The 20404-nt window shown below is 40.5% G+C and overlaps 1 protein-coding gene across 2 annotated transcripts in view; it reads left to right on the top strand.

Moving 5' to 3' along the window:
- LOC127842317 (cryptochrome-1-like) overlaps positions 1 to 20404 on the top strand; it is a 51798-nt gene that overhangs the window by 12828 nt on the left and 18566 nt on the right. For both annotated transcript variants that reach the window (XM_052371753.1, XM_052371752.1), the window contains exons 4-6: positions 2624 to 2739; positions 7607 to 7761; positions 13590 to 13733. In XM_052371753.1, coding sequence (XP_052227713.1) covers positions 2624 to 2739; positions 7607 to 7761; positions 13590 to 13733 — 415 coding nt within the window. The remainder of the gene's footprint in view (positions 1 to 2623; positions 2740 to 7606; positions 7762 to 13589; positions 13734 to 20404) is intronic.

Raw genomic sequence — 20404 nt, 5'->3', positions numbered from 1 at the left:
TCATCCTAATAATATCTTGTACAAATTAAAAAATGATGCCCGTTGATTGAAAAACATGGCCGCCAGGGGGCGGGGCATTTTCCTTATATGGCTATAGTAAAACCTTGTTAACAATACTCTAGAGGCCACATTTATTTTCCATCTCTTGAAATTTGGTCAAAAGAATTGTCCTCATGATATCTTCCATGAGTTCGAAAATGGTTTTGGTTGCTTAAAAAACATGGCCACCAGGGGGCACGGCATTTTTATGTCCCCAACTATAGTAGTGGGGGACATATTGTTTTTGCCCTGTCTGTTGGTCTGTTGGTCTGTCTGTTTGCGTTAACTTTAACATTTTGCAATAACTTTTGCTATATTGAAGATAGCAACTTCATATTTGGCATGCATGTGTATCTCATGAAGCTGCACATTTTGAGTGGTGAAAGGTCAAGGTCAAGGTCATCCTTCAAGGTCAGAGGTCAAATATATGTGGCCAAAATCGCTCATTTTTTGAATACTTTTGCAATATTGAAGATAGCAACTTGATATTTGGCATGCATGTGTATCTCATGGAGCTGCACATTTTGAGTGCTGAAAGGTCAAGGTCATCCTTCAAGGTCAGAGGTCAAATATATGTGGCCCAAATCGCTTATTTTATAGATACTTTTGCAATATTGAAGATAGCAACTTGATATTTGGCATGCATGTGCATCTCATGGAGCTGCACATTTTGAGTGGTGAAAGGTCAGGGTCAAGGTCATCCTTCAAGGTCAGAGGTCAAATATATGTGGCCCAAATCGCTTATTTTATGAATACTTTTGCAATATTGAAGATAGCAACTTGATATTTGGCATGCATGTGTATCTCATGGCGCTGCACATTTTGAGTGGTGAAAGGTCAAGGTCAAGGTCATCCTTCACAAGGTCAAGGTCATCCTACAAGGTCAAACATCATATTGCATGTGTATCTCATGGAGCTGCACATTTTGAGTGGTGAAAGGTTAAGGTCAAGGTCATCCTTCACAAGGTCAAGGTCATCCTACAAGGTCAAACATCATATAGGGGGACATTGTGTTTCACAAACACATCTTGTTCTAATATGGCTATATATCATGCTTTTGTAAAACCTTGTTAACACTCTAGAGGCCACATTTATTGTCCAATCATCATGAAACTTGGTCAGATGATTTGTCCCAATTATATCTTGGATGAGTTCGAAAATGGTTCCGGTTGGTGAAAAAACATGGCCGCCAAGGGGGCGTGGCATTTTTCCTTATACAGCTATTGTTAACTCTAGAAGCTGTATTTATTGTACGTTCATCATGAAACTTTGTCAGAAGATTTGTCCCAATTATATTTTGGACAAGTTGGAAAATGGTTCCAGTTGCTTGAAAAACATGGTCACCAGTGGGCGGGGCATTTTTCCTTATATGGATTATGAATCTTCATGAAACTTTGTCAGAATATTTGTTTAAAGGATATCTTGGATGTGTATGAAAATGGTTCTGGTCTGTTGAAAAAGGTGGCTGCCAGGGTGTTCACAAGTCATTAAAGTTGGTAAGAACATTTTGTTCTAATGGCATCTTGGGCTGCACAGAACAGGTCAGTTCCTTTGAATCTCAGCAACTTTGGGGCTTTCAGGCCCTCTTGTTTCAAAACATCTGTTGTTATTTTTATGCTTTGGGGGGAGCATATAGTCGCCGCTTCGTCTGTCAGGCCGTCCATCCGTCCGTGCGTCTGTGTGTCTGTCCGTGCACAATTTTTGTCCGGGCTTTTTCTCAGCAACTAATGACCCGTATTCAATGAAACTTTATGGGATTCTTCACTACCAAGAGGATATGTGCATATTATCAGCGGGTTCTGGTCGGATGATTTTTCAGAGTTATGGCCCTTTGAAATTTTCCATTAACTGTACATATAGTGCAATTCTTGTCCGGGCTATTTATCAGCAACTAATGACCAGAATTCAATGAAACTGTATGGGAAGCTTCACTACTAAGAGGAGATGCGTATATTGTCAGCGGGTTCTGGTAGGATGATTTTTCTTAGAGTTATGGCCCTTTGAAATTTTCCATGAACTGTACATATAGTGCAATTCTTGTCCGAGCTATTTCTCAGCAACTTATTTCAGAAATTCAATGAAACTTTATGGGAAGCTTCACTACCAAGAGGAGATAAGCATATTATCAGCCGGTTCTGGTCAGATGATTTTTCACAGAGTTATGGCCCTTTGAAATTTTCTATAAACTGTACATATACTGCAATTCTTGTCTGGGCTATTGCTCCCCAACTAATGACTGAAATACAATGACGCTTTATGGAAAGCTTAACTACCTTGAGGAGATGCGCATGTTATTTGTGGGTTCTGGTTAGATGATTTATTTAGAGAGTTATGGCCCTTTGAAATTTTTAAGTTGCTAAACCATCCATCGTATTATTTTGTCCAAAGTTATGTCCCTCAAGACGTTTCCGTTTATCTGAATATATAGTGCAATATTGTGACAAAAAAAAACTTTGGGGAGCATCACCTGTCCCAGACAGTTTCTTGTTCATACAGTTATAGGCTGTTATAATGCGATATTACCATCACTAGGTTATGTGGTGCTTGTTTATGTGTTATATAGGAATGTTGTTGTTTTTTTCAGGGTAATAGCTAAAAATGGTGGAAGTCCACCATTGACATACCAGCGTCTTCAGACAGTTCTGTCACAACTGGGCCCACCACCAAAGGCTGTGAGTTTTAACAAGGATGTGCTTGCAAGTGAGATCTCAATTTACTTGTAATTATTATCTTGAATACACGTTGACTGAATTATTTAGGGGTATTGTTTGTACTGATATACTTAAGGTCGAAATCTGTAAAGGGCTTATTAACAAGCAATGTGCTTACTACACATACTGTATAGTGCTTTACATTATATACCGGTAGTCTGATGATTAGATGTTGGCTAGACTGAGACAAATATTTGCCTTAATATAAAAGGTCAAAAACCTCTATTTATGAAACCCAAGGAGATATTTGTTGTTGGATGCTTTTAAAAATCTGTATTGAAATTTTAAGTAGACTGTTTAAGTCAATGACCCAGGTTTATTCTTATCAGTGTGTGATGTTAAAAGTATAGTATGAGAAAGAAAGGCGCATCTTGACTTGACAGTGTGTTTTTTCACCATTTTGGGGATTGGGACGGGTCCCTTTGGACTAAATTGGGAAAAAGGAGTTGTCGGTTTTTTATGCTCCCCCTTCAATTAAGAGGGGGTATATTGCTTTGCACATGTCAGTCGGTCGGTCAAGACCGCTTATGCCTAGGATCATGAAACTTGATAGGTAGATTGATCATGACTCACAGATGACCCCTATAGATTTTCAGATTACTAGGTCAAAGGTCAAGGTCACGGTGACCCGAAATAGTAAAATAGTTTCTAGATGATAACTCAAGAACGCTTATGCCTAGGATCATGAAACTTCATAGGTAGATTGATAATGACTGGCATATGACCCCTATTGATTTTCAGGTCACTAGGTCTAAGGTCAAGGTCACGGTGACCCGAAATAGTAAAATGGTTCTGGATGATAACTCAAGAACCCTTATGCTTAGGATCATGAAAATTCTTAGGTACATTGATCATGACTCACAGATGACCCCTATTGATTTTCAGGTCACTAGGTCAAAGGTGAAGGTCATGGTGACCCGAAATAGTAAAATGGTTTCCGGATGATAACTCAAGAACGCTTATTCCTAGGATCATGAAACTTGATTGGTAGATTGATCATGACTCGCAGTTGACCCCTATTGATTTTCAGGTCACTATATCAAAGGTCAAGGTCAGGGTGACCCGAAATAGTAAAATGGTTTTCGGATGATAACTCAAAAACCCTTATGCTTACTATCATGAAACTTCATAGGTACATTGATCATGACTCGCAGTTGACCCCTATTGATTTTAAGGTCACTAGGTCAAAGGTCAAGGTCATGGTGACTTGAAAAAGTAAAATGGTTTCCGGATGATAACTCAAGAACGCTTATGCCTAGGATCATGAAACTTGATAGGTAGATTGATCATGACTCCCATTTGACCCCTATTGATTTTCAGGTCACTAGGTCAAAGGTCAAGGTCACAGTGACCCGAAATAGTAAAATGTTTTCCGGATGAAAACTCAAGAACGCTTAGGCCTAGGATCATGAAACTTGATAGGTAGATTGATCATGACTCTCAGATGACCCCTATTGATTCAGGTCACTAGGTCAAAGGTCAAGGTCACAGTGACCCAAAATAGTAAAAAGGTTTCCGGATGATAACTCAAGAACGCTTATGCCTAGGATCATAAAACTTCGTAGGTAGATTGATAATGGCTGGCAGATGACCCCTATTGATTTTCAGGTCACTAGGTCGAAGGTCAAGGTCACGGTGACCCGAAATAGTAAAAAGGTTTCTGGATGATAACTCAAAAACGCTTATGCCTAGGATCATGAAACTTCATATGTACATTGATAGTGACTCGCAGATCACCCTTGTTTATTTTCAGGTCACTAGGTCAAAGGTCAAGGTTACTTTGACCCGAAATGGTAAAATGGTTTCCGTATGATAACTCAAGAACGCTTATTCCTAGGATCATGAAACTTGATAGGTAGATTGATCATGACTCTCAGATAACCCTATTGATTTTCAGGTCACTAGGTCAAAGGTCAAGGTCACTGTGACCCAAAATAGTTAAATGGTTTCTGGATGATAACTCAAGAAAGCTTTTGGCTAGGATCATGAAACTTCATAGGTACATTGATCATGACTGGCAGATGACCCCTATTGATTTTCAGGTCACTAGGTCAAAGGTCAAGGTCACAGTGACAAAAAACATATTCACACAATGGCTGTCACTACAACGGAGAGCCCATATGGGGGGAATGCATTTTTTACAAACAGCCCTTGTTAGCTCCCATTTGGGAAAAATATATACATTTTTCCATAGGGAATGGGGCCGATTACTGGATACGATTTTGAATGAAAAAAAAACACTGCTTGGGATGATCAAAGTGAAACAATACAGGAATTTTTAGCTCGACTATTATATATGAAATATATATAGTGGAGCTATCCTACTCACCCCGGCGTCTGCGTTAGCGTGCAAATGTAAAAGTTTTCGTACTACCCCAAATATTTTCTTTGTCCCTTGACATATTGCTTTCATATTTTGCATACTTGTTAACCAACATGACCCCAACCTATAAACAAGAGCAGACAACTCTATCAAGCATTTTGTCATAATTATGACCCCTTTTCCACTTAGAATATGCAGCAAATGTTAAAGTTTTTGTACTACCCCATTTATTATCATTGTCCCTTGACATTATTGCTTTAATTTTGCATACTTGTTTACCAACATCACCCCAACCTATAAACAAGAGCAGACAACTCTATCAAGCATTTTGTCATAATTATTGCCCCTTTTATTCTTAGAATATGCATATTATTGATAAATCTATGTTAAAGTTTGCGTACTACCCCAAATATTTCCTATATCCTTTGACATATCGCTTTTATATGTTGCATACTTGTTTACCAACATGACCCCAACCTATAAACAAGAGCAGACCACTGTATCAAGCATTTTGACATAATTATGGCCCCTTTTACACTTTGATAATTGAACATTTTGCTTAAATTGCCATAACTTCTTTATTTATGATCACATTTTATTAATACTTTGACAAAACAACACTTACCTGAATACCACAATGGATTCCACCCAAACTATACCCCACGCCCCAACCCAGAATCTCTCCCCCCCCCCCAACCTCAACCCCCCCCCCCAATATTTTTTTTAAACATCATCTAATAAAATACCCCACCCCACATTAAACCCCCTCTCATCCCCCCTACCCCCCCCCCCCCCCCCCCAATTTTTTTTTGTTCCTTTTTTATTTTTGAAAGATAGTCTAATAAATTATTGAATGTGAACAATTTCCCATTGATGGCTTACGTTAAACTGTCAAGCACTCGAATAGTCGAGCGTGCTGTTCTCTGACAGCTCTTGTTTTTTTCCTTTTTTTATTTTTGAAAGATTGTCTTATAAATTATATATTATGAACAATTTCCCCATGATGGCTTACGTTATACTGTCAAGCACTCGAATAGTCGAGCGCGCTGTCCTCTGACAACTCTTGTTTATGCCCCCTTGTTTATACCCCCGGTAGAGTGGCATATTGCAGTTGAACTGTCCTTCAGTCGGTCTGTATGTCAGTCTGTCTGTCTGTCCGAAAACTTTAACAATGCCCATAAATTTCGTAATATTGAAGATTATGAGCAACTTGATTTTTGGCATGCATGTGTATCTCATGGAGCTGCACATTTTGAGTGGTAAACGGTCAATGTCATCCTAAGTCAAAGGTCAAATATATGGCTTCAAAGCGGCGCAGTAGGGGGCATTGTGTTTCTGACAACACATCTCTTGTTAATACATACATTTATCATGCCACCCTTCGAAGAAGAGGGGGTATATTGTTTTGCTCATGTCGGTCCGTATGTCCATCCCAATGTCTGTATGTCCGTCCACCAGATGGTTCCCGGATGATAACTCAAGAACGCTTAGGCCTAGGATCATGAAACTTCATAGGTGCATTGATCATGACTCACAGATGACCCCTATTGATTTTGAGGTCACTAGGTCAAAGGTCACTGTGAGATGAAATAGTAAAATGGTTTCCGGATGATAACTCAAGAACGCTTATGCCTAGGATCATGAAACTTCATTGGTACAATGATCATGACTCGCAGATGACCCCTATTGATTTTCAGGTCACTAGGTCAAAGGTCAAGGTCACGGTGACCCGAAATAGTAAAATGGTTTCCGGATGATTACTCAAGAACGCTTATCAAGAACCCTTATGCCTAGGATCATGAAACTTCATAGGTACATTGATCATGACTCGCAGATGACCCCTATTGATTTTCAGGTCACTAGGTCAAAGGTCAAGATCATTTTTTAAAAGTTATTAGCTATTGTCATCACCTGGGCGTTGGCGTCTGGTTAAGTTTTGTGTTTAGGTCCACGTTTCTCATAAAGAATCAAAGCTATTGCATTAAACTTTGTACATGAACTTACTATCATGAGGGGACTGGGCAGGCAAAGTTAGATAACTCTGGGGTGCATTTTCACAGCATTATGTGCCCTTTTTATACTTACAAAATTGATAGTTTGGTTAAGAAAAAAGTATAATTTTTGCGATTGGGAATATAGCCGAATTTCGGCTATAAAATCGGGCCAAAAAAAAACCCTGTCTAGGATCATGAAACTTCATAGGTACATTGATCATGACTGGCAGATGACCCCTATTGATTTTCAGGTCACTAGGTCAAAGGTCAAGGTCACAGTGACTCGAAACAGTAAAAAGGGTTTTTGGGTGATAGCTCAAGAATACTTAGGCCTAGGATCATGAAACTTCATAGGTACATTTATCATGACTTGCAGATAACCCCTATTGATTTTCAGTTCAAACGTCAAGGTCACAGTGACAAAAAACGTATTCACACAATGGCTGCCACTACAACTGACAGCAAATATGGGGGGCATGCATGTTTTACAAACAGCCCTTGTTTATTTATTATTCACCTGTTTATTTAAAAAATAACAGAATGCAGATCCATAGACAAAGCGGACAATGAGGCAGGCTATGATGTTCCTTCTTTGGAAGACCTTGGGAAGCGAGAGAAGGATTGTGGGCCATGTCTTTTCCCCGGTGGTGAAACAGAGGCTTTACGCAGGATGGATGACACTTTGAAAAAACCAGTAAGGATTTAATGAAAGCTAGTCATAATTATAATTTTCTTGTCAAATATAGGGGAGAGAATAGTTTGAACACATTTTCTCTGTTTTTAGCTCACTTGTCACGAAGTGACATGGTGAGCTTATGTGACCGTGTGATGTCCGGCGTCCGTTGTGCGTGCGTGCATGTGTGCATCCTTCAACAATTTGTTTGTGTAGACAGAAGAAGTGACAGTTTTCATCCAATCTTTATGAAATTTGGTCAGAATGTATATCTTGATGAAATCTGGGTTTGGATTGTATTTGGGTAATCTGGGGTCAAAAACTTGTTCACTAGGTCAAACAATAGAAAAACCTTGTGTAGACAATTGAGATTTTCATCCAGTCTTATGAAATTTGGTCAGAATGTTTATCTTGATGAAGTCTGAGTTGGGATTGTATTTGGGTCATCTAGAATAAAAAAATAGGTCACTATGTCAAATAATACAAAAACCTTGTGTAGACAATAGAGGTCACAGTTTTCATCCAATCTTTATGATATTTGGTCAGAATTTTTATCTTGATAAAATCTGAGTTGGGATTTTATTTGGGTCATCTGGGGTCAAAAACTAGGTCACTAGGTCAAATAATAGAAAAACCTTGTGTAGACAATAGAGGTCACAGTTTTCACCCGATCTTTATGAAATTTGGTCAGAATGTTTGTCTTGTTAAAATCTGGGTTGGGATTGAATTTTGGTCATCTAGGGCCAAAAACTAGGTGACTAGGTCAAAGTTTAAAAAACCCTTTTGTAGACAGTAGAGGTCACAGTTTTCATCCAAACTTGATACAATTTGGCAGAATGTTAATATTGATGAAAGCTTGGTTGGGATTGTATTTGGGTTATCTGGGGTAAAAAAATAGGTCACTGATCAAATCATAGAAAAACCTTGTGTAGACAATTGAGGTCATAGTTTTCATCTGATCTTAATTAAATATGGTCAGAATGTTAATCTTGATAATATCTGATTTTGGATCGTATATGGGTCAACTGGTGTCAAAATTTATGTCACCAAGCCAATTCTAGTAAAACCTTGTGTAGATAAAAGAGGTCACAGTTTTCATCACGTCTTAATGAAATTTTGTCAGAATGTATTAATTAATGACATCTCGCTTGGGATTGTATATTGGTCCAGGGCCCTCAATCCATTTTAGGGGAAGCGGGTCGCTACCCTCAAGAGGGGGAATTTTTGCGGCTTTTTGCTTTTGGGGGGATTTTTTTACTTACTCTCTCATTATTACATTTGTACATGTTTGCACTATATTTATTTCTTTTTTCATAATTTAGTATGTTTGACAAGATTAAATTGAAACAGAATTGAGATATAATAATCATGAGACACATCTTGTTAAACAAATTTTTTTTATTTCAGGGGGGAATTTTTCCCCTTAAAAAGGGGAAAAAAGTATACTTTTTAGGTGGGGGACTGCGGCCGAAATTCGGCCACAGATTTTATAGATTGAGGGCCCTGTCTGATAGAATTTAAGTTGATGAAGCAAGGTTAGTCAGGTGAGCGATTCAGGGCCATCATGGCCCTCTTGTTTCATATAAGGGAGATATATTGACCAGTATATATGTGTAATTTCTGGACCTTGCTGTCATGGTTTACTTTAGAATGTTAGTCTTAGACTTTCCAAAATATTTTCTTATTTTTGCTGAATGGACAGCAAGTGGAAGAGATTGTATTGGCATACAGAGAATCAGGGTAATATACATCACTCAGCTTAATGTGAGGAGACCTTGTGGTTATTAGCAAGGCTGTTTTCGGAGAAAACCCGAGCTATTGTCATAGCAAGCTTGTCCGACGTCTGCCGTAGGCATCGTTCTAAAACCTTAACATTGGCTCTAAAATCAAAGTGCTTCCACCTACAACTTTAAAACTTCATATGTAGATGCACCTTGAGGAGTTCTGCACGCCACACCCATTTTTGGGTCACTAGGTCAAAGATCAAGGACACTGTGACCTCTTATATCAAACTTAAACATATGCTCTAAAATCAAAGTGCTTCCACCTACAACTTTGAAACTTCATATGTAGTTGCACCTTGATGAGTTCTACATGCCACACCCATTTTTTGGTCACTAGGTCAAAGGTCAAGGTCATTGTGACCTCTAATATAAAACTTTAATAAAAAAACCTTAACATTGCCTCTAAAATCAAAGTGCTTCAACCTACAACTTTGAAACTTCATATGTAGATGCGCTTGATGAGTTCTACATGCCACACCCATTTTGGGTCACTAGGTCAAAGGGTAAGGTCACTGTGACCTCTAAAAAAAAAAAAATTGTACGACAAGCTTTCGCAGCTGAGGGTGGCACCCGTTATGTGGTGCTCTTGTTTAATGTGCTTTGTGGTAAAAAAATTCCATGTATGTGGAATCTTCCTTGCTCTCTGACCAGAAATAACATTTTTGGTATCCAAATTAGCAAACATTGAACCTTTTAACGGAAAGGTTACCATATTTGTAAAGTATGATTAATTGATGATAGACTAGTTATATCAAGACAAATAGTATTTATAAAGATCAAATTCCCAATTATACAATGGCTATAGTGAAAACTTGTGAACTTGTGTCCATATTTTTAATACAGGCCTTAGTCCTAAACGCCAGTAAAAGGTTGATGTCTTTATAGCAAATGTGTTGCATACCAAATTTAAATTGTAAAGTTTTGCAGTTTTTGAGCCTCCTACATATATTTGAATGTTAATATTTAGCTCGTCTGCCATCCGGCGTGCTAAAACCTTAGCATTAACTCTAAAATCAAAGTTTTCTGTACAACTTTGAAACTTTTTATGTAGATGCACCTTAATGAGTTCTACATGCAACACCCATTTTTGGGTCACTAGGTCAAAGGTCAAGATCTGAAAAACTTATATTTATTCAAAACTGCACCGGCAGAAGAGCGTTGGCACCCGTTTTGCGGTGTTACATAAAATTATGTTACATAAAATTTTGGGCCTCTAAGGGGACACATTCCCAATGGAAAAACCCATATATTTTTATGCCCCCCTTCAAAGAAGAGGGGGTATATTGCTTTGCTCATGTCGGTCGGTCGGTCTGTCGGTCCGTCCACCAGGTGGTTGTCAGATGATAACTCAAGAACGCTTGGGCCTAGGATCATGAAACTTCATAGGTACATTGATCATGACTTGCAGATGACCGCTATTGATTTTGAGGTCACTAGGTCAAAGGTCAAGGTCACGGTGACCCGAAATAGTAAAATGGTTTCCGGATGATAACTCAAGAACGCATACGCCTAGGATCATGAAACTTCATGGGTAGATTGATCATGACTCGCAGATGAACCCTATTGATTTTGTGGTCACTAGGTCAAAGGTCAAGGTCACGGTGACCCGAAATAGTAAAATGGTTTCCGGATGATAACTCAAGAACGCATAGGCCTAGGATCATGAAACTTCATGGGTAGATTGATCATGACTCGCAGATGACTCCTATTGATTTTGAGGTCACTAGGTCAAAGGTCAAGGTCACGGTGACCCGAAATAGTAAAATTGTTTTCAGATGATAACTCAAGAACGCATACGCCTAGGATCATGAAACTTCATAGGTAGATTGATCATGACTCGCAGATGACCCCTATTGATTTTGAGGTCACAAAATCAAAGGTCAAGGTCACAGTGACCCGAAATAATAAAATGATTTTCGGATGATTACTCAAGAACGCTTTTGCCTAGGATCATGACACTTCATAGGTACATTGATCGTGGCTCGCAGATGACCCCTATTGATTTTCAGGTCACTAGGTCAAAGGTCAAGGTCACAGTGACAAAAAACGTATTCACACAATGGCTGCCACTAAAACAGACAGGCCATATGGGGGGCATGCATTTTTAAAAACAGCCCTTGTTTAAAAATGGGATCCACAAATTCCCAATTAAAGGTTTAAAAAAAAAATCATAAATAAATTACTATTAAATCTCAATATTCAGGTCATCTGCCATCAAGCTTTATTATGCCCCCCTTCGAAGAAGAGGGGATATATTGCTTTTCTCATGTCGGTCCGTCCGTCGGTCGGTCGGTCCGTCCACCAGGTGGTTTCCGGATGATAACTCAAGAACGCTTGGGCCTAGGATCATGAAACTTCATAGGTACATTGATCATGACTCGCAGATGACCGCTATTGATTTTGAGGTCACTAGGTCAAAGGTCAAGGTCACAGTGACCCGAAATAGTAAAATGGTTTCCGGATGATAACTCAAGAACGCATACGCCTAGGATCATGAAACTTCATGGGTAGATTGATCATGACTCGCAGATGAACCCTATAGATTTTGTGGTCACTAGGTCAAAGGTCAAGGTCACGGTGACCCGAAATAGTAAAATGGTTTCCGGATGATAACTCAAGAACGCATAGGCCTAGGATCATGAAACTTCATGGGTAGATTGATCATGACTCGCAGATGACTCCTATTGATTTTGAGGTCACTAGGTCAAAGGTCAAGGTCACGGTGACCCGAAATAGTAAAATTGTTTTCGGATGATAACTCAAGAACGCATACGCCTAGGATCATGAAACTTCATAGGTAGATTGATCATGACTCGCAGATGACCCCTATTGATTTTGAGGTCACAAAATCAAAGGTCAAGGTCACAGTGACCCGAAATAATAAAATGATTTTCGGATGATTACTCAAGAACGCTTTTGCCTAGGATCATGACACTTCATAGGTACATTGATCGTGGCTCGCAGATGACCCCTATTGATTTTCAGGTCACTAGGTCAAAGGTCAAGGTCACAGTGACAAAAAACGTATTCACACAATGGCTGCCACTAAAACAGACAGGCCATATGGGGGGCATGCATTTTTAAAAACAGCCCTTGTTTAAAAATGGGATCCACAAATTCCCAATTAAAGGTTTAAAAAAAAAATCATAAATAAATTACTATTAAATCTCAATATTCAGGTCATCTGCCATCAAGCTTTATTATGCCCCCCTTCGAAGAAGAGGGGATATATTGCTTTTCTCATGTCGGTCCGTCCGTCGGTCGGTCGGTCCGTCCACCAGGTGGTTTCCGGATGATAACTCAAGAACGCTTGGGGCTAGGATCATGAAACTTCATAGGTACATTGATCATGACTCGCAGATGACCCCTATTGATTTTGAGGTCACTAGGTCAAAGGTCAAGGTCACAGGTGAAGGTCACAGTTACTGGAAATAGGCATTATAAGGATTTAGCATGGTTCAAACAAGGGAAACAACTACGGTTTATGCATTTTCTTTTTATTACAGATTTGCCTCCCTTAATTCATTCAAAATCTCATTTTACAGCAGAGATTCCAAATCTGACCTGTAAATGAGCCCCATATTTACTGCCAGTGCTAGGTTACCTTTTCCCATTTGATCATTCTTAAGTATTGGTATTGTAATGCTGCTACTGCTGCTGCTACTGCTACTGCTACTACTACTACTACTACTACTACTTCATCTACTACTACTACTACTACTACTAATACTACTACTACTACTACTACTACTACTACACCACCACCACCACCACCGTTCACAGTGACAAAAACGTATTCACACAATGGCTGCTACTACAACTTATAGCCCATATAGGGGGGCATGCATGTTTTACAAACAGCCCTTGTTAGTTTAACCTTAGTTAATTTATTCACATCACTTTTATTCTCAATTGTAAAGCATTTGTGAATAAAAAGACAGCAACACTAACTTCCCAATTTAAGCCAAAACAACATTATTTTTCACAACCTAAAGGGACCCGGTCCGATTCCAAAAAAGGTGAAAATAACAATGTCTTGAAATGGGGCATGTTTAACAATTGCAGGCCTGGGTGTGCGCCTTTGAGAAGCCAAAGACAGAGCCCAACAGCTTGGAGCCCAGTACTACTGTCCTGAGCCCATACCTGAAGTTTGGTTGTTTGTCACCAAGACTGTTTTACCACCGGTTGGCTGAAATTTACAAGGGAAAGGTAGATGAAAAACACTGGTCTCAAACTTGTGTTATGTCTTCATTTCCAGCCATGTAAGAGTCTGAGACAGACTTTGAATGTGTGTGAAGCGTAATCAACTTTATGCTTGTTGCACTTGAGGCATCATTGAAGATTCAAGTTTGATGGAAATAAGTCAGAATGTTTATTCTTCAAATATTACTACCTAGTTTGGAATCAGGGTCATAATCATTCTAAAACTTTGTCACAATGTAAAATATTAGTCAAACCTTCTTGAATACTTAAGAGGTGTCATTTATTACTAGTTCTTGATGAAACTTTGTCAGAATGTTAATTTTGACTATATCAAGACTGAGTTTGAATCTTGATATAGTATGTTTATAAACGATTGCCAAAATTAAAAAAACACACTGGCAAGGCAACGTTTATGACTCAATCTTGAAATAACTTTTTGTTTTTTTTCAAAATGATTATCTTTACAATATCTAAGCCAATTTTGAAATAGGGTCATGTGCACCCAAAAACTAGTGAAGTAGGTCAAATCTTCGGAAACAAACTTGTTACCACTAAACATCTTGACAATGTCTAGAACTAGTTAAAGTCAAGGTAAGGTGCATCCAAACACTTGGTCACCTGATCAAATCTGTGAAAAACCTTATTACATATCTAGAGGCCACATTTATGACTCAATCTTGATAAAACTTTGTTATCCCTCGCCATTGGCGGAGGGATATTGTTTCGGCGTCTTTCCGTCCATCTTGTGTCTGGAGCCATATCTTGGAAGTGCTTTGACGGATTTCATTGAAAGTTGGTATGAGTATATATATGGATACTAGGATGATGCACGCCAAATGGCATTGTACACCATCTGTTAATTGAGTTATGGCCCTTTGTATCTTGAAAAAATTGCTTTTTTGAGTGTCAAATATAACACCTATGTGTCCAGAAGCATATTGGCGGGGGATATCAATTCAACGAATTAGCTTGTTAGAATTTTTATCTTGAATATGTCTATGCAGCATTTGAATCTGATTCACATGCTGTCACAAGCTAGGTGATGAGATGAACTATAAGAACAACCTTGTTACCAATCTGGTGGTCACAGTTACTACTCAACCTTAATGAAATTTGGTCAGATTTTTCATTAGCTCACCTGATAGCTCAGGTGAGCTTTTGTGACTGGTCTTTGTCCGTCGGCCGTCTGTTAACATTTGTTCGTAAACACTCTAGAGGGCACATTTTTTTCCCGATCTTCATGGAACTTGGTCAGAAGCTTTGTCCAAATGATATCTCGGCTGAGTTCGAAACCGGGTCATGCCGGGTCAAAAACTAGGTCACTAGGTAAAAAAAAGTTAAAAATCGTAAACACTCTAGAAGTCACATTTCATGCCCAATCTTCATGAAACTTTGTCAAAATGTTTGTCTTAATGATATGTTGGTTGGTTTCAAAAGTGGTTCAGGTCCGTTGGAAAACATGGCCGCCAGGGGGCGGGGCAGTTTTCCTTATTTGGCTATAGAGATACCTTGTCAACACTAGAGGCCACATTTTTTTGTCCGATCTTCATGAAACTTGGTCAGAACATTTGTCTGAATGATATCTCGATCAAGTTCAAAACTGGGTCATGCTGGGTCAAAAACTAGGTCATTAGGTCAAAAAAAGAAGAAAAACCTTGTAAACACTGTAGAAGTCGCATTTCATGCCCAATCTTCATGTAATTTTGTCAAAATGTTTGTTGGTTGAGTTCAAAAGTGGTTCTGGTCCGCTGAAAAACATGGCCGCCAGTGGGCGGGGCAGTTTTCCTTATTTGGCTAAAGAGAAACCTTGTAAACACACTAGAAGTCACAATTTTTGCCCAATCATCATGAAAGTTGGTCAAAACATTGGTTTTTAGCTCCACTGGCCAAAGGCCAGCAGGGCGTATGTCATGGTTTTGTGTCCATCGTGCGTCCGTGCGTGCGTTAAGTTTTCCTTAAAACATCTTTTTCTCCTAAACTACTGGTCCAATTCTGATGAAATTTCTCAGGGTTAGGTGTAGGGCTAGCTACCCTACCCTGTTGAAACCTTATTGCTGCAGAAACGCCAAACAGAATAACAACAGACATCACTCACCTGGGAAAAGGTGGACCTCCAGCTGGAGAATGTATGATGCCCGACAGTGAAAGCCAGTGTCAACAGGAAGCCATCAGGCCATAGACCATCATCTCCACCAGGACCACTACCACCATCGGTACATGGAATGTCCGAACCATGTATGAGACCGGGAAGACAGAACAAGTGGCTGCAGAGATGAGGAAGTTCAACCTCACCATCCTAGGGATCAGTTAATGAAGATGGCAGAAGCGACTGACTTCCGGTGAGTTACTGTTGTTCTCGGGGCATGAGCATGAGGATGCAGTACACACCCAGGGAGTAGCCCTAATGCTTTCCAAGTCGGAACAGAGTGCGCTGATCGGGTGGGAGGCACACGGACCTCGGATCATGACGGCCTCTTTCCTTACAAAGAAGAAGAGGATCGACATGGACGTAATCCAGTGCTACGCCCCAACAAACGACAGTACAGAGGATAAGAAGGACAACTTCTACAATAGACTGTCAACCATCATACAAGACAGACCAAAGAGAAACATCATTATTCTAATGGGTGACTTCAATGCCAAGCTCGGCAGTGACAACCGAGGATATGAGGAGATTATGGGAAAGCAAGGGTTAGGCAAGATGAACGACAACGGGGAGAGATTTGCCGACCTCTGTGCCACAAGTAAACTGGTCATCAGAGGAAGTGTTTTCCACCTTAGAAGGATACACAAGGCAACTTGGGTGTAAACGGAGAACCAGATTGACCACTTGTGCATCGCAAGGAGTTTTCGTTGTCTCTTCAGGATGTACGTGTCAAACGAGGAGCAGACGTGGCTTCGGACCATCATCTCCTTGTCTCTGATTGAAACTAAAGCTGAAGAACAGTTGGACAGGGGGGCCCAACCAACGCCAACAGTACAACACTGCCACTCTGAAAGACACCTGGAAGCAAGAAGAGTTCAAGGTCACTCTCTCCAGGTCCTAGAGGAGCTGCTTGAAGAAGGGACGATAGAGCAGAAGTGGCAGAACGTGAAAGAAGCAGTGACTTCAACATGCCAAGAAGTACTGGGCCCCAAGTCTTACACCCTCAAGGAGTGGATGTCAGCAGAGACGCTTCAGAAAGTTGAGGAAAGACGATAAAAGAAGGCAAGTGTAAACATCAGCAGAACACGAGCCGCAAAAGTGAAAGCACAAGAAGAGTACATCAAAGCAAATAGGAGCCTCAAGCGAAGTATCAGAGAAGACAAGAGGAACAACCTAGAGACGCTTGCAACAGAGGCGGAAGAGGATGCCTATCAGAACAGAACGAAAGATCTGTACTCCATCTCCAAGAGATTAGCAGGAAAGTTTGCCAAGCCAGAGAGGCCAGTAAGGGACCAAAATGGAGGAGTAATACCAGATGATGAAGGGCAGAGAAAGAGGTGGATTGAGCACTTCCAAGAGCTACTCAACAGGCCAGCCCCTGTGAACCCACCGGAGATTCGGCCTGCTACAAGCGATCTGCCAATCAAATGCTGCACTCCCACATAGGAAGAGATCAGCAGCGCCATCAAACAATTGAAGAACAGCAAATCTGCAGGACCTGACAGCATACTGGCAGAAGCGCTTAAGGCTGACGTGGAGACCAGTGTGAGCCTACTACACCCGCTCTTCAGCAAGATATGGGAAGAAGAAGAAATCCCAACAGAGTGGAAAGAGGGTTACCTCATCAAGCTTCCCAAAAAAGGTGACCTCAGTTCCTGCTCCAACTACCGAGGAATCACGCTGTTGTCCATCCCAGGGAAGGTGTTTTATGGCATCCTACTGAACCGAATGAAAGACGCAGTAGACCCGCATCTCCGTGACCAACAAGCAGGTCTGAAAGGAGAGATCGTTCACAGATCAGATCGCAACCCTGCACATCATTCTGGAACAATCCCTGGAGTGGAATTCGCCGCTGTATGTCAACTTTATTGACTATGAAAAGGTGTTCGACAGCGTTGACCGGAAGTCCCTCTGGAGACTTCTGAGACACTACGGAGTGCCAGAAAAGATCACCAACATCATCAGGAATTCTTATGAGGGAATGACCTGCAGAATTGTTCACGGCAGAAAGCTCACGGATGCCTTTGAAGTGAGAACTGGTGTGAGGCAAGGCTTTTTACTCTCACCTTTCCTGTTCCTGCTGGCTATAGACTGGGTAATGATGACATCAACGGAGCAGAAGCGGAATGAAATTCAGTGGACTCTCTGGGAACTGTTGGAGGACCTCGACTTAGCAGATGATTTGGCTCTTCTCTCCCACACCCAACAACAGATGCAGGAAAAGACAAACATGGTAGCGGACAACTCAGCTAGACTGGGCCTCACCATCAACAAAGGGAAGAGCAAGGTGTTCAGGACCAACGCATCAAACAACACACCCATCACAGTCCAAGGTGAGGCGCTGGAGGAGGTGGACAGCTTCACCTATCTCGGCAGCATTCTGGACAACCAGGGAGGAACGGATGCAGATGTCAGAACCCGCATTGGTAAAGCACGAGCAGCCTTCCATCAGCTGAAGAACATCTGGGGATCCAATGTAATTGGCATCACCACCAAGATTAGGCTCTTCAATACTATCGTGAAGCCGCTACTCCTCTATGGAGCAGAGACCTGGAGAACCACTGTCACCACCATAAAGAAAATACAGGTCTTCATCAACACCTGCCTCAGGAAGATCCTCAAGATCCGCTAGCCAGACAAGATCTCCAACGAAGAATTATGGAGAAGAACAAACCAGCAGCCAGTGGAAGAAGACATCCTTCAGAGACGTTGGAGGTGGATAGGCCACACCCTTAGCAAGCCTGTATCCAATACGACAAGGCAATCCCTCACATGGAACCCCCAAGGGAAAAGGAAGAGAGGGCGGCCTAGAAACACCTGGCGCCGTGACCTGGATGCAGATGCTAAGCAGAAGGGCCAAACATGGGGGCAGCTTGAGAGACTCGCCCAGAACCGAGACGCCTGGAGGAAGCTGGTTGGCTACCTATGTCCCAGATGGAACCACAGGCGAAGATGAGATGATATAAAGGGTCTATTTTGTGAAAACTTTCAAAATCTACTCGTCCATAACCATTGGTCCTAGGGCTATCAAATTTGTTATGTAGAGACATCTTAATAGTCCTCTTCCAAATTTCTTCAAATTATACCCCTGGGGTCAAATCTGACGCTGCCCCGGGGGTCACAACATTGAACATATGCTTATATAAGGTCTATTTTGTGAAAACTTCAAAATCTTCCATCCATAAGGACTATAAAATTTGGTATGTAGAGACATCTTATAGTCCTCTACCAAATTTCTTCAAATTATGCCCCTGGGGTCAAATTTGACCCTGCCCCGGGGTCACAAAATTGAACATATGCTTATATAGGGTGTATTTTGTGAAAACTTTCAAAATCTATTTGTCCATAATCATTGGGCCTAGGGCTATCAAAATTGGTATGCAGAGGCATCTAATAGTCTTTTAACAAATTTCTTCAAATTAGCCCCTGGGGTCAAATTTGACCCTGCCCCGGGTGTCACACAATTGAACATATGCTTATATAGGGTCTATTTTGTAAAAACTTTACAAATCTTTCGTCCATAACCATTGCGCCTAGGGCTACCAAATTTGGTATGTAGTGACCCTTATAGTCCTCTACCAAGTTTGTTCAAATTATGCCCTTGGGTCAAATTTGACCCTGACCCGCGGGTCACAAAATTGAACATACGCTTATATAATGCCTATTTTGTGAAAACTTTAAAAAAAATCTTGTCCATAACCATTAGGCCTAGGGCTACACAATTTGGTATGTAGTGACATTGTATAGTCCTCTACTTAGTTTGTTCAAATTATGCCCCAGGGGTCAAATTTGACCCTGCCCTGGGGGCCACAAAATCGATTATATGCTTATATAGTGCCTATTGTGTGAAAACTTTAAAAAATCTTCTGTCCTTAACCATAAGGCATAGGGCTTCCAAATTTGGTATGTAGTGACATCTAATAGTTCTCTACCAAGTTTTTTTCAAATTATGCCCCTTGGGTCAAATTTGACCCTGCCCGAGGGGTCACAAAACTGAACATACGCTTATATAGGGCCTATTTTGTGAAAACTTTAAAAATCTAATTGTCCATAACCATTGGGCCTAGGGCTACCAAGTTTGGTATGTAGTGACATCTAATAAACCTCTACCAAATTTGTTCAAATAATGCCTCTGGGGTCAACTTTGACCCTGCCCCGGGGGGTCGCAATATTGAATAAACGCTTATTAAACGCCTATTTTGTGAAATCTTTAAAAAAAATCTTCTTGTCGAAAACCATTTGGACTATGGCTACCAAATTTGGTATGCAGTAAAATCTTATAGTCCTCTACCAAGTTTGTTCAAATAATGCCCTTTGGATCAAATTGACCCTGACCCGCGGGTCACAAAATTGAACATCATATATACTCTTATATCTTGCTTATTTTATGAAAACTTAAAAAATATTCTGGTCCTTAACTCTAGGACCTAGGGCTACCACATTTTGCATGTACATGTAGTGAGATATAGTAGTTCTCTACAAAGTTTGCTCAAATTATGCCCCTGGGGTTAAATTTGACACAGCCCAGGGG

Source organism: Dreissena polymorpha, chromosome 1 (genome assembly GCF_020536995.1).
Source record: "Dreissena polymorpha isolate Duluth1 chromosome 1, UMN_Dpol_1.0, whole genome shotgun sequence".
Lineage (NCBI taxonomy): Eukaryota > Metazoa > Mollusca > Bivalvia > Myida > Dreissenidae > Dreissena > Dreissena polymorpha.
Note: the sequence above shows the minus strand (reverse complement) of the source record. Positions and strands in the feature narration are given on the sequence as shown.